Raw genomic sequence first — 15,472 nt, forward strand, 5'->3', positions numbered from 1 at the left:
ATATCTGGGTCTTCTGCTTCTCGTTGTGCGGATCTCTCGTTTCTTTGTCTCTGCCTTCATATTTCTCTGTAGTCTCTCCAGATTTATTTGCTCTATCCTCTGTTCCTAGTACCTTCCCTACTATAGCCATCTGTCTTGCATCCCTTTCTCTTATGTCCCCTCCATCTTGGTCTTCTATTTCATCTTCATTGTTAAAGTGGAGCTTATAAAAATCTTCTGCCTTGTCTATCGAGTCTAATCTATACCTTCTATCTTGCCATGTGATTAGAGTGCCTTCTGGAGTTAGCCATCTAAAGTTCACATTATATCTAATCAATTTCGATGTCAAAAATTGGTAGCCTCGTCTCAAATCCCTCATTCTTTTAGGTATTTGTTTGAGAATTGTTATTTGTTGTCCTCCATAGTCTAGCGGCTCCTCTCTTGATCTATGTAGTAATTCATCCCGGGTCAATTTTTTAACCAATTTTTTAACCAATCTCACAAGATTATGTCTCCTCGCATAGTTAGTTTGGACCCTATACGTCTCATCAATTTCCGCCAACATTTCATCTTTTCCTATGCCTAATGCCTTCGCCATTAAGTCCGCCATCATGACCGGCAGGTCTTCACCTTTTTTTTTTCCTTAACATTTTGAAAGCACAGATAGTGGGCGGCTTTCTCTGCTTCCAGGAAGATAACTGTTGTTTCAAGCTCTCTGTTCGCCCGGATTAGCGTTTCACTTAAGTCCTCTACTTTCTTCTCCTCCTTCTCCATTCTTACTTCCATTTCCTGTAATCTTTGCTCATTTTTTATTAATTGTTGTTAAATCCCCTCAAATTTACCATCAATCGTTTGTATTTTTTCCTTGAGCTCACCAGTATCATTTCTCACTTGACCTATCTCTTTCTTCATCTCTTCATGATTCTTAGTCATTGCTTCTTGCACATTTTGCAGAAGGGCTTGTAAATCTTTAAAGGAATTTGACCTTTCCCTTTGTAGCATGTCATCAATGGACTTCTGAATAGAAGGGCTTGAAGACATCCCTAACCCCTGTGGCGCTGCCCTCTTTCCTGCACTAATCTTTTTTAAGTTCGGTATGCTTGTCATATTTAAACAGATTTTTATAAAAATACTCTTTATGGGGTATATCCACCTTCTTTTCCCCCCTCTATCTCCCTCCACCACTACCTCCTTTTCTATTTCCTAATTTGGGGGAGATATATCAAAATCAACAGCCATCCTCTTCTAGCCAGTGTCTTTCAAAATCTCTCCCTTTCACTTTAAAATGTAAAAATCTTGGAATTACTTTTTGTCAGCTCCGTTCCACCGTTGTTCCACTAAGTCGATGCTAGTTCCGTCCCTCTGTCACATCTTCATGTCAGCCATTACTGTTCTCCTTCTCCCCGGTGGCTCAGTGGGTTAGGACGCTGAGCTTGTCAATCAGAAGGTTGGCAGTTTGGCGGGTCGAATCCCGAGTGCCGCATAACAGAGTGAGCGCCTGTTACTCGTCCCAGCTTCTGCCAACCTAGCAGTTCGAAAGCACGTAAAAATGCAAGTAGAAAAATAGGGACCACTATGGTGGGAAGGTAACAGCGTTCCGTGCGCCTTTGGCGTCTAGTCATGCCGGCCACATGACCACGGAGATGTCCTTGGACAAGCGCTGGCTCTTCGGCTTTGAAACGGAGATGAGCACCGGCCCCTAGAGTTGGAAACAACTAGCATGCATGTGCGGGGGAACCTGAGCCTTTACAATAACATATAAGATGCAGTAATTTTCTTTTTTTTTTCAAATTAATATAGAACTTTTGCAGGATTAGTCCAAATTTTTTCCTTAATTCACAGCTTAGAGAGAAGATAGGATAGTGGATCCCCAGCAAAAAATAGGAGCTTTTTAATAAATACAGATGAAATTGTTTAATTTCTTTGCTGAATTAATTGAGTTTCTTTTGTAGTTTTGAGGCTTTAAGATTTGTTCCCAAAGTAGATATTCGCCGTTTTCTCAAAAAATGGTGAAGGAGATTTTCAGGAAAGTCCCACAGGAAAATGGTTAAGGGAATAGGAAAGGTAAAAGCTCACCCAGGTCCTCCAGATTGCTTCTTAGTGCTAGGTAGTGCTTTTGGCTTTCAGCAGGGAGCGGCTTAGTGATTGGCCATCTTTATGGCCGGTTTCTTCTTCGGGCCAAAGGAGATGATCCCGGATTCCAGTGGAGGGCTGCCACCCTTCCGCGATCGCAGGGAAGTCCTCCTCTTGGTAATCGCCCCTCCAGGGCAATTTTTGACCCTTTTCAGGGTCCTCCCAAAAAGAAAGAAACGGACGGCAAGAAGCAGACTGTTCCTGAACGTGCAAAAGCGGGGCGCGCGCGAACCGAAAACCAAGGCAGGATACTCTTGTGTTTCTTTCTAAGGCCTTCCTATTTCCCCAGGCTAAGCTTATGTTTTTCTGGAGGTAGCTGCACATTTTTCTCAAGGCCATCTCAGTTCTTCCCTACATGTTGACTCCTTGCTATGGATGCCCCTGCTGATGTGAATTTCTTCTTACCATCACTTCATTGCTTTAACGTTTATTTTGCTGCTGTTTATTCATTTTGTTACTCCTCAGACCGTTTTATTACTTTATCAGATTTAGGTAAGCCTTGAGAGGGCTTTCATCTTCCAACGACAGCCTGCAGATATTCTAAACAGTTAAATAAGACAAGTTATCTTGATGAAAAAAATCATACCAATCTCAAAGAGACCCATTGCTGAAGATCTGGTAATATGTCAGTGCAACTTTTCCCAGTCTATGGCCTTGGTATATTTATTGGGATTACATCTTTCCAGAAGTCCTGGTTGAAAGCTGAATGAAGTGATCAATAAGCTAAAATATTATTTAACTTGTGGACAACTCTGAGCACCAATATTTATTTTTGCAGTCCTCTAGTATCAAGGCTTTGAACAGGACTCTCTGATGAATACAGACTCCCTCCACTCTACGTAGTTTGGCTTCCTGAAACTTACCTGATCAAGCGACCATTCTCCACATAATACTGCACTCGAAAGTGAATGATCATTGGGGGACCAAACTGGTCTATACCCTGCAATAAATAGCAGATATAAATGTCAGTTTCCAGACTGAGCAAAGGGAGGGCCATAAAAAGACTTCTGCTGGACCAGTCCAAAAGTATATCTAGTCCACTTTCTATTCCTGCAGGGGCTGCTGAGATGGCCGTTTGCAACAACCTCTCGCTTGTGTCCAGGCTTTAAAGGATATCTCCTCTAATAACCAATAGTCAGCTACATCCATAATAATGAGTAATCTTTATCCAGAAACCTGAGATCCTATTTTTTTCTAATTATTCTGTCTGTTTTTATAAGGAGCACCAGCTGGAGGCACACTATGATGGAGAAACAGAGCTGGCTAAATTGCAATCTTCTTTGCCAAGAAAATTGGCAGAAGTGTGCAGGAACACACTGTTTACAACATTTTGTCCATCAATAAGCAATTGGAATGAGACCTTAACCCAAATTTTAGATCATTCTCCACTCCAATGCCTGAGCTTCACTCTTTAGTCTTTTGTCTGGATACAGCAAAGGATACAGTGACTTGAGGGAGGCCATGTAGGTCAAATCTCACAGGACTCCAAATGTTAATTTCATGAGATATTCCCATACTACTTTAATTTATCTTGGGGCAAGCTCAAAACTTTCTGGGATCTCATTTCATAAATGAGAGCCGAGATCTCTGAAGCGTCTGGCACAACTGACTGATTTATAGGTTATGTTCTTCACTGTATCATTTGTTTTGGAGTGCATGATGTTACCACATTTTTATGGTAACTGGGCTCGAGTTTTATGAGTGAGATGGGAAATCAGACTGAGAAATAAATAAACTGTAGAATTAGAGAACAGGGAACTTTTGGTTAATATTTCATTTCTTAGAAAATTGCCTATCAACTTGAGATTACTTGGCTTCTATTTATTTAGCATCTTATTTGATCTGAAAAAAGAAAATAAGTGTCTTTAAAATGGCTCTGAGGCTAAATTAAAGCTGCTGGCTGTTTCACTGTAAGACCAGTGGGCCCAGTGGGTCCCCAATGCAATGCCCAGAAGTAACAATGTGTCTTCAGGACACACTCTTGGAGTCTTTCAAGCTTCAAGCCATAACAACTTTCATTAGGATCCTTTCTTTGTCCAGAAGGGGCAGGACTTACTAAAAGATGTCAAAGATCACAACTTAAAAAATTAGCATAGGCTAATTTATTTGGTTTAATTTAGTCTACAGGTCATTCAAAAATTCAAGATGTTTTAGAGCTTGAGCTATGGTGGTATAGTGGTTAGCATGCAGTCCTGCAGGCTACTTCTGCTGACTGCCAGCTGCCTGCAGTTTGGCAGTTCGATTCTCACCGGCTCAAGATTGACTCAACCTTCCACCCTTCCGAGGTTGGTAGAATGAGGACCCAGATTGTTGGGGGCCATATGCTGAAACCTCTTAGAGAGAGCTGTAAAACACTATGAAGTGGTATATAACTCTAAGTGCTATTTCTATATAATAAACCTTGTGGTGGACACCCTTGTCTGCTTTCTGTGCCATCATTATGGTTTTCCTTTTGTGAAGGGGCAGTTTTCTCAAATTTCACCTTTGCTCACTGGCCAAAAAGCTTGAGCTCCTCTGAGCTAATTCAAATCATTTTGAAGGAGACTGTGATGGGGTTGAATTTAATGAAGATGGCTGAGAAAGATGCCCCAAGGATGCCCCTTCCTGAACAAATCCCTTTCTAGTTGCTGCTCATTCTCTTGCTGAATCATTGAAAGTTGGATGGCATAAAAGCTTAAATCCTCCTCCTCCTCCTCGCCACCACCAGGCATGTAGAGATTTTGTAGTTTTTGCAATTTTCTCAATGCTCTGATTGCTTCCAAAGACATTGCAGATATATGGGCAACACTGGGAACCACACATTTACAATGGCCCAGTGGTTGATATGATCTCACTAAGATCACAGATGTCCAAGGATACTGGCTTTTACTTTTAATGCATATAATTAGGAGCCTGTTGATGGGCTTGTGATGAAAGAGTATATTTACACACACAGAGAGAGACTTACTTAAAAAATTGATCCCCCATTGTAGCTAGGAACATTCAGTATTTTGGGCTTTTGAGTTCATGCAGAAATTGCCTTTAGAAGCTGAACAGCAACTTGTGTTTCTCTCTCTGATGTTCACTGTGGGAGAACCATCACTGTGAAGTAACCCCAATGCTGCACTTGTGTATCAGATAACTGACAATGAGGTCAGGCAGTCCTTCTGCTAATGCCTCACATACAACATATGGTGGGGTGAATAAGGTTAGAGTGCATAAGCTACTAAGCCACAGCAACGGCAAAGAAAGGCAAGTTTGTGGTGTCAATAGGCAATCACTCCCTACTTCAGTCCTCCTGACCACAAACCAGAGTGGCACTCCTACCTTACTTGCTTCTTTCTTCCATTCTTTTGGGCAGTACTTGTAGAGCTTCTGGGATAATTCCATATATACATGCTCATTATCTGCCACAGAAAGGGACAAGAAGATAGTATTTTGTATGCAGGCTGAACAAAGCGTTTTCTGACATTCTTTTAAAAAACAGTAACAATGATGCACTTATGACTAAGGAAAGCCAAGCTTATAAAAGCTGCTTTTGTGGACCAGCTGAAGCATTTCTACTGAGAAAAAAAAGATAGAATTTCCTCATGAGCTTTCCTTCAGGAAATTGACATTTTAAAAAACGTCATTCAATAATTTATTCTTCTAGTACAACTTGTCCACTTTTTAAAAATGTTGCAAAAATTGCATATTGGCATATCTATTACAAACAATATAGCAAGGCTAATGACATTCTTTTGTTTGCTTAAGAAAGTTTGATTCCTTAAGGAGAATCCTGATAGCTCAATGTTTCTATACTTTTACTCTAATACTTCTAAGGTAAAGGTCCAAGTAGCAAACTCTTACCTACCCATGGGAATTTGATCTTATTTCAAGAACTCTAGTTTTGTTTTTGTTTTTAATTTTAGAAACAATTATAGTTTTTGCAAGGTATGGTCAACTTTAAGCTGTAGCTTCAGCCCATTGCTTCAGTTTATAATCAAAAATATTGACCAAGTTTGCATATTTGGCTGGCATAGTTTACTTAATTTATTAAATAATGAAGACTTGTCTTAGTTCATGTAATGCACTGAGATTTTAAACCAAATGGTTAGATTCTTACAGTGCTTAAGCCAAAATCAAGCAAACTATGATACATTTTAGTGAGACTATGCAACTAGCCTCCAATACTTATATAGACTCTGGCGACTGCCTAGATCACAGGTCTGCAACCCGCGGTTCCGGAGCCGCATGCGGCTCTTTCAGCCGTCTCCTGCGGCTCCCAGTCCTCTGCCATGTGCAGTCCAAAAAAAAAAAAGTGGGACTAAAAAAGTTCAACCAATCAATTCAAATATGCAGGGTAGGTGCATATCTCGCCTTGGCTCCACTCTTCAGTCAAACCCTGTTCTGCGCATGTGCGCATGTATGCGCATGCGCACACATTTTTTGCGGCTCCCAGTTTTTCCTTTTGTGAGGGGACCGGTTCCGAGTGGCTCTTTCACTGTTTCAGGTTGCTGACCCCTGGCCTAGATTAATCCCTGCAATTTTCTTGGCAAGATTTCAGAAATGGTTTGCCATTGCCTCCTTCCTAGGGCAGAGACAGAGACAGAAAGAGAGAGGGGGGGCGGGGGGGGCTGGTAGCTTAATCACTACATCAATGATACTCTATGATACTCTATGATACTGATCTATTGTTACGTTATACTACATGTATCACTACATCAATGATACTCTATGATACTGATCTATTGTTACGTTATACTTGAAAGTATTACTTTATAATTCTTCATCAATTCAATTTTTCTGCAGCAAACAAATATCGAACAATATCAAACCTGTGCAAAAAGCACAGGTTTAACAAAGATCAATGATCCAAACACAAAGTTAGTAGAAACTTACAGAAACAGCATTGTTCCATTTAGACTTACTTTGTATCACACTGAGGCCAAAGAGATGCCCATCCTTCAGCCGTAGCAGGTCACAAACTTGGATAAGTAACTCATGGCACAATATTTTAACCTACAGAATGCAAAGGAAAAGGAAAATAGTTCAATCTGTAATTATTTTAGCAAGAATTTCAGGGGAAATTGCCAGGAAAGTTATTGTGCCATTACTCTTATTTTTATTAAGGAACTGCAACGATCAACATAAAACAAGAACAACTCAGGTAGGTAAAATATCACAAACTCAACTTATTCAAAGACCTAGCAAGCTATGGCCAAACCAGGCTGAATTATTTATATAACAAATTACATAAAAGCAAGAGTCCCCTAGGCTTTCACAGCTTGCTAACTTTTGCTGACTTCAGCTGACAAAATGCTACTCATTAGAATTCATCTAATCTTTATTCTTTTTTAACTGATAACAAATAGAAAACTAGCAAAATCCATCACACTCTGAAGTCCTCAAATCTTATCTTTTGCTATTTTGTATGCTTAATTTAAGAATTTGGATTTTGTGAGATTTAACTGCAAGGAGCTAGGGAGAAAGAGGGCACCTGCTACATGTATCAATTTGGTGCCAGTTTTGATAAAAGAAGATAAATAAAATACGCCAACCCACTGTGACATTATCTCATTTCCAGCAGGTCTCTCTTGATCCTGCAAGATCTTGTCAGGAAGGCACTAAGCCAAACTTAGTAACAAGAAGGGAAAAAAGAGCAGTGTAAGCATCTCTTAAAAAATAAACGAAAAGATACAGAAGAAGAGGATGGAGAGTGGCCCAATTAGGTTAAAAAAAATAGGATAAAACTCTAATTCCTAAAAACTCACTGAACTGAAGAATCATTTGCCCAGGAAATGTAGACATTTTTATACAGCAAAAATGGAGAATACATATTGCTTAGGATTGAATTTCTTGGTTTCTGGTGTTCTCCGAGGTTGGTGTTCTTCTGGCAGATATTTTATTCTCAGATTAGGTGAATGTTACACAGTCTAAGAATAAAGCATCTGCCAAAAGAAAACTGAATTAGGAGAACATCAAGAACCCAAAATTTTATGCAACACCAAACAATCAAGATATTAAACTCAAAGCCTCCTATTTCAAAAAACAAATCTGTTCTTACTGCTGAGCTGAGATAAACAACTTCTGGAAGAGAAATGGAGATATGGCAAGATAACAGCTGTTTGCTTTTTTTTTTAGTTGACAGAGTGTTTTAAGGACAGTAATGAGACCATGAAGAGCTAGAAAAGTACTCTTATTTTCAAAAAGGCAATTTGTAGAAGTCAGCAATGTCAGGAGCATTTGTGGAAGATGAGTTTCAGCCATCCTAAAATGTTTGCACTGGCTAAACAATTTGGGTGATGGATAGATTTATCATTTGCCTTCTTAGATGTAAATCAGATTTTTTTTTTATCAGATAAAGCAATGCTGGATCCTTCAGGTTGACTGAAGAGTATCTCGGGGGCAGAGGGGAGAAGGGATTAAAAAAATGAAAGCCAGTTTAACCCTTTTTCTCCCAACAAATTTATCAAAACTGCACATTAACTCCTTTTGCGGTTCTTCGCCAAAATAAATGGTGCATTTTATTTCTTAAACAGAAATCAAGGGATTGGTATTAAGAGCAACAAAAAAGCTAGAAAGAAAAGAATGATAGAAGTGTGGCTTAAGAGCAAGACTTAGTATTGCTGCAGTTTCACAAAAATACAGATACAGGAAGTCCTCAACTTACAACAGTTCATTTAGTGACTATTCAAAGTTACAACGGCATTGGAAAAAGTGACTTATGACCATTTTTCACACGACGGTTGTAACATTCCCATGGTCACATGATCAAAATTCAGAAGCTTAGCAACTGACTCATATCTGAGGGAACACCTGCTGCCAGCATCAAGCTTCCTTCGTCCAGTGCGCTCCCACAGGGAGGGTCTTCTCAGGGTGCCGCCGGTTAAAGATTGCCGGCGGGTAACACCCAGGGGTAGGGCCTTCTCAGTGGGCGTGCCTGCCCTCTGGAACCAGCTGCCCATGGAGCTCGGGACTGCCCCCGACCTCCGTTCATTCCGCCGGGACCTGAAGACCTGGCTCTTCGAGCTCTCTGGCCCAGGCTGAGAATTTTAATTTTAACTGGGGTTTTTTATTTTTCTCTCAGGGACTGATTTAATCTTTTTAATTGTTTTAACTTTTGTATTGATTTTTCTTTTAAACACCCTGTAAACTGCCCTGAGTCCTTCGGGAAAGGGCGGTATATAAATCTAAAAAATAAATATTTATGACGGTTGCAGTTTCCTGGGGTCATGTGGTCACCTTTTGCCACCTTCTGACAAGCAAAGTCAATGGAGAAGCCAGATTCACTTAACAACCATGTTATAACTTAACAGCTGCGGTGATTCATTTAACACCTGTGGCAAGAAAGGGCGTAAGATGGAACAAAACTCACTTAACTGTCTTGCTTAGCAGCTGAAATTTTGGACTCAGTTGTGGTCGTAAGTCAAGGATTATCTTATCTGTACAAGATTTGGTCCTCTGTAACTCTGTGTGCCTTTGTATGGGCTTCAGTCCTGTTTATGGTCTTTGAAAACACATACCAGCAAACGAGAGCTGGAGCTACAGCGTTTTGGGTCTCAAGAGAAGCATGCTGAAGATAGTAAGATGAATCAAAGTAGCATTAAGTGCAAAACTGACAAAACTATGAGCAGCCCCCAGAACTCTCAAAGACTGGCTTTCAGGTAGTCCTTGCCTTACAAGCATTTGTTTAGCAACCATTCAAATTTACAATGGGGCTGAAAAAAGTGACTTACAACCAGTCCTCACACTTACGACTGTACAGCATCCTCATGGCCATGTGATCAAAATGTCAGTGTTTGGAAACTGGCATGTATATTTAGGATGGTTGCAGCATCCCAGGGTTTTTGCAACCTTCCCAACCAGCTTCCAACAAGCAAAATCAATGGGGAAACTGGAATTATTTAACAACTGCATGGTTCACTTAACAACTGCATAAATTTGCTTAACAACCACCGTAAAAACATTGTAAAATTGAGTAAGAATCACTTAGCCTAGCAATGGAAATTGTGCTCTGGGTCCCAATTGTGCTTGCTAGTCAAGAGCTACCTGCATTAAGATTGGAACATAAATCACCAAATTACCATGATGCAATTTTCTGCTCTTACATAGGTTGTGGGTTTAAAGAAAAATAGAGAGTCAGACACTCCCATTGGTGACAGTTCACTCACGTTGATAATGATATTGAGGGAATCGTCATTGGGAAGGAAAATACAGACACTTCGTCGGTCCTGCATGATTCTGTTATTGTGGAAGTTCAGTTTGTTCATTGTGTTCCAGCCCCACTCTGTAAATGGATGAGTGAGCCACTCTGAGACTGTGCAGGAGACTCAGGGGCACAGCTGTCAATAGAGTGTTTCTCTTGGTCACCCACGGCAGAGCAGGTTGGACAACCCGGCATTTCTCCCCATAGGCACCATGGCTGGAAAGGAAGAGAAACAGAGAAGATGTTAGACCCTGCATAGCACAAGGAAGGGACAGAACGATTTTGCCCACTTTGCAAACTAAAGGATGCAATGATCAAGCTAAGCTCTGCTCCCTCTTGTATGATGCAGCTCCATTCACTTTGCATCATTGTCCCCAAACTATTGTTGCAATCCCCCCATCATTAAATAGGTCTTCCAAATAACACAGGGCTGCCTACCCTTGCTCTAGGTCAGGGGTGGGGAGCTGTGGCCCTTTTATGACTTGTGGACTTCAACTCCCAGAATTCCTGAGCTAGCCATAGTTTCAGGAAGGCACTGACAGGACTCTGAGCTCAGTTATCCTTGAAGTGAACTTGTCAAAAGCAATTCTCCCAACATGGTGATTTCTGAGCACTTCTTCCTATGGTTTGTTAGACTTCACTTGCCTTAATTTCTTGCTAGCATGGCAATTTGGCTATGCTGGTGATGGGGAAAAGGGTGGAGATGGGAGCTGAAGTCTCAACAAATCTAGGTTGGGAAATAAGATCAAAAGTGTGGTAAATCCTAGATTGTTTGCTCATACTGAGCAGATTAGAACAAGTCTGCTCCAAACCAGTTGCTTTGATATTTCTATAATTCTCTTATTAATATTAAGGGCGACACTTCAATTGTCAACATCACTTCTCCCCCTTCTTTGAAAATTATTTTCTGGAAGAAATTTAAAGCCAAGATTATTATGAGCCTTTTGGATTCAGATACTTAAAGAGCTTAGTCAGCCAGCTATTCACTACCAAAACTAAGTATGATAAGCATTAGACTACTGACTTCATCTGAAATAACAGGAAGCCCACAATTATGTGGGTAGACAGCTTATGCGATTTTGAAATCTGCCTTCTCTAACTTGGCACTCTGGGTGGCAGGGGATTGAAAATCAAAGTTTTGGGTCCAACGGAGCACCAGGTTGGAGAAAACTGTCAGAGCCTCCAAAAGAAATCACTGACCTATACCAGAAAATGGGAAGAGACATTCCCTTTGCACTCACCAGGCTTCACAAAATTAATTTTGGAATTGTCACAACATTGCAAGGTATCCCAGTGTATAAGCTATCTTGAATCATGTCTATATATGGGTTCTTGACTTTTACTTAAAGCTTTGCTACAGATGGCAAGTTTCTAAACTCATCGTTCTTGTGCTGAACCTTTTCCAACAGATTAATCTGCAAGTTCATTTACTCTACAATCTTCTACCTTATTACATTTGACTTCTTAAAAATGCATGAAGACGATAGCAGAACCATAAGAATCCTGACCGTAACTTCCTAACATCAAGATCTGAAAGTGAGTATGACTCAGGATCAATAAATTCCGATGTGAGAATCAACTCCAAAATAAAACAATATTTGTAATACATCTCCAAAATGCTCCAAAGTTTATTTACGCTATGAGTCAAAAAACTATGTTGCCAGTGTTTAGGTCTAAAGGTGCAGGCCCTTAAAGGCAAAAGATTTCCAGACAAGGTATTGCTGCATTGCCAGCTGCTTTGTAAGTTGTGAATCAGCACTGAAGCATCCCTCTTGCTGAAACCTTGTTGTTTTCTTACGTGTTTCAAATCTTTTTGTTGCAATAGAGATTGCTATCTGAATTGTTAAACAACCATCTCATAGCACTTTAAGACTAAGATGTGTCACAGCACGTGAGCTTTCACGGATCTCAGTTCACTGCATTTAATATGTATTTTGATCACTTGCTGCTAACTCTAACTGTAGCACTACAGACTACTGAGAGTATCTTGCCGTTTGCTGTTGTCTGTCCCCTTAGCACTTGATGGCCATGGCAGCTACACCCTTCATTGGCCATACATTAGGCCTATACTAGAAAGGGCTCTGCATGCTACAGGTAACAGTATTTAGATCAGGGTGGGCAATTAATTTTCCTAAGTGGCCACATGAGAAACTGGGTCTGTTGTAGAGGGCAGAACTATTAGGGTTGTGAAGGTGCATAGGCATGCATTCACAGAGGTACAGTAATTTTTTTAAAAAAATACCAGTTGCCTTCAAAATAAAAGCAATGTAGTTGTATTAAAGAGGGACACGGTGGCTCAGTGGGTTAGGACGCTGAGCTTGTCGATCTGAAGGTTGGCAGAAGCTGGGACGAGTAACAGGCGCTCACTCTGCTACGCGGCACTCAGGATTTGACCCGCAAAACTGCCGACCTTCTGATCGACAAGCTCAGCGTCCTAACGGTGGCTCAGTGGGTTAGGACGCTGAGTTTGTCGATCAGAAGGTTGGCAGTTTGGCAGGTCGAATCCCGAGTGCCGCATAACAGAGTGAGCGCCTGTTACTCGTCCCAGTTTCTGCCAACCTAGCAGTTCGAAAGCACGTAAAAATGCAAGTAGAAAAATAGGGACCACTATGGTGGGAAGGTAACAGCGTTCCGTGCACCTTTGGCGTCTAGTCATGCCGGCCACATGACCACGGAGACGTCCTCGGACAGGCGCTGGCTCTTCGGCTTTGAAACGGAGATGAGCACCGGCCCCTAGAGTTGGAAACGACTAGCACGCATGTGCGGGGGAACCTTTACCTTTACCTTAGTTGTATTACATGCATGGTATACACTTACTTACCTTTGATTTCTAATTTCTGATTGACTTCACATGGGCCAGACAGGGACAGGAAAAGGTTGGGGGCCACAAAATGCCCAGGTCTGATCTAGTTCCTTGTTCACTCAGATTCTCCACTGCAACAGAAGGGTTCCCTCTACAGAACCTCTGTTGCATGTCAACTATCTAATTCTCTGGTACGTAGCATTTTGCCATTGGGGAAACCTAACAATGAATCCCTATGTTTATTCCTGAACTTCCTTTGTGGTTTTGGGCCTACTGAACTATTTTGTAAAGCCCCAATAACCGAAATAGTTTTGAAGTATGAATTAAATAATAGGGTGAGAAAAGATTGATTTGATGGGAACATTACCTAGGTCCTAGGCAAAAGAGATGAAACTTTTTAAAAGACCAGAACAATGAACTAAGAGACTCAGGCAGATGCCTCCCTAATTAACTGGAGAATAAGAAGGAGGAGAGGGTATAACATAATCAGACTCACAAGATTGTTATTATAGCCAATCTCAATAGACGTTTTTGCCCTCCTGTGGAGCTTTTTTCCTGGTCTCCTCTATCTAGTGAGGCCGACAGACAGTTAAGTTATAAGTCAAATCAGCTGGCTGGCCCAATTAGGGATTTGAAAACAGTACAGCAGTATTACTAAGTACACATAGACCAACCTTCTTCCTCCAATTTAGCACTCTCCAGATTGCAGGCTCTGTTTTGAGCATTGGTGATGATATAATTGGTGCACTAGATCTCGCTAGAATGAGATGGGGTGAGCTTATAGTGATGACACAGTAGGGGCTCCTACAAATACCGTAACAAGCAGGAAAAGGTATGATGCAGGCACTGGGTAGGTTTCTGAGTAGAATTGGATCATGCCTTCAAGCGAGGTTATGTCATAGGTTCTTTTAATTTATACCCACTTTGGTGTATCAAGACAGAAAAAAGCTAACACAGAGATAGTCCCACATGCTCATGTACTATTATTACTATTCATTCTTCTCCATTCTTCCCCACTGCTACTGTTACTCCATCAATTACTTCTTATGAGTACTGCTAAAGAAAAATCTCTTCCTTCTCTTCACCCCCATCCCCCATCCCCTCAGTTGTTTTGCAGCAAAGCTTTTATAGTTAACCTTGCCATGCAGCCTCTGGGGAGAGGGCTTAGAGAGAAGAGCGGCAAGAAGCACAGGTGTTGGCAATTTTCTTTTTAGGCAGCCTACTCTCTCACAGGCTGCTTCTGGTGTATCAATTACTTACTCCCCAATACCAACCCTTCATGAGCTTCTAGACCTTGTCCTCGGGCTGGTGTTACATTTCCCAAGAATTTTAGTCTTGCCCTGGGAAAGGAGTCTGGTGAAGCTTGTGAGTTCAATGCCTCCAGGGTGAACATAGGCTTGTTACAAATAATTGCAGCCCTAACATCTGTGAGAGGGCACACACTGGACCCGAACTTTATTCAGAGCAGACGAGACATGATCTGAAAATGGAAGATTTTAACATCTGCCCCTTTCTGTTGTCAGCTTACTTCCTCGTTTAACTGCACATTACAGACCTTTACAAGGTAGGCAGACTTATTCAGATGGTCTGCCCCAATTTATTTTAGTTTTTCTATCAAATTTCTACACTGCCCATCTCACCTAAGTGACTCCTACTGGATGGATCCAGAGGGTTTCTAGAAAATTCTCAGGAAGTTCCCTGACAGTTTGATGGTCAGTTCTGTCACTGTGTCTCATCAATGAAACAGAGGCAGCCAGAGTGTGGAGGACAGGATTCCAGCCCGGCCTCTGTCTGAGTAATTTTGCATATTCCTGAGTTGGCTGAAGAAATTACATTTATTCATTATATACTTGTTTTTAATAAATGTCAAAATGTTGAACATTTTAAAGGAAATTAATGACTAGAATGTATTCCACTAATTGTTTCTGAGGGTGCCCTCAATCTGAGTGGATAAAATAACATTTTAAAAAATGGATGTGTTTTCTTGCTTGACACAATCCATGCAGTTATTTGTAAGAGCTGCTCTGTTGGATTAGATCCCATTCATCACTTTCTAATATGACATCCTTCCTGTCAGCAAAGCCAATTCCCCACCTACAGCATCTTCAGAGCCTCCCACGGCCATTGCTGAAGGAATACAAAGCTTCTCCTCATTGCTGTTATTTTGGTCCAATGATGGTTTGATGACTCTAGAAGTCACTTGTGGAGGAAAGATTTCCAGGCCTGCCAAAAGCATGACAAAAATTAAATCTGCAGTCATATGAGTTGGCTTTAAAGCACAAGAGGCAGATTTTCAGGATGCTATTTTCTGTAATTCAATCTTCAACAGACATGGGAGAAAATGCAAGAAACACACACACTACTACCACACTAGAAATTTGGGTACTCTG

The 15,472-nt window shown here is 41.0% G+C and overlaps 1 protein-coding gene across 1 annotated transcript in view; it reads right to left on the bottom strand.

Annotated features, from left to right (window-relative positions):
- Window positions 1-14,772, bottom strand: part of FRMD6 (FERM domain containing 6) — a gene marked incomplete at its 3' end in the record, with an annotated part of 31,675 nt that extends 16,903 nt beyond the window's left edge. The window contains exons 1-5 of the mRNA XM_081314417.1: window positions 14,723-14,772; window positions 10,245-10,495; window positions 7,002-7,092; window positions 5,419-5,498; window positions 2,976-3,052 (exon numbers count right to left, since the gene is read on the bottom strand). Of these exons, the coding sequence (XP_081170543.1) occupies window positions 2,976-3,052; window positions 5,419-5,498; window positions 7,002-7,092; window positions 10,245-10,343 (347 nt within the window). The 5' untranslated portion in view covers window positions 10,344-10,495; window positions 14,723-14,772. The remainder of the gene's footprint in view (window positions 1-2,975; window positions 3,053-5,418; window positions 5,499-7,001; window positions 7,093-10,244; window positions 10,496-14,722) is intronic.
- Between the last annotated feature and the right edge of the window lie 700 nt (window positions 14,773-15,472).

Source organism: Vipera berus (assembly GCF_964194415.1).
Source record: "Vipera berus genome assembly, chromosome: 1".
Lineage (NCBI taxonomy): Eukaryota > Metazoa > Chordata > Lepidosauria > Squamata > Viperidae > Vipera > Vipera berus.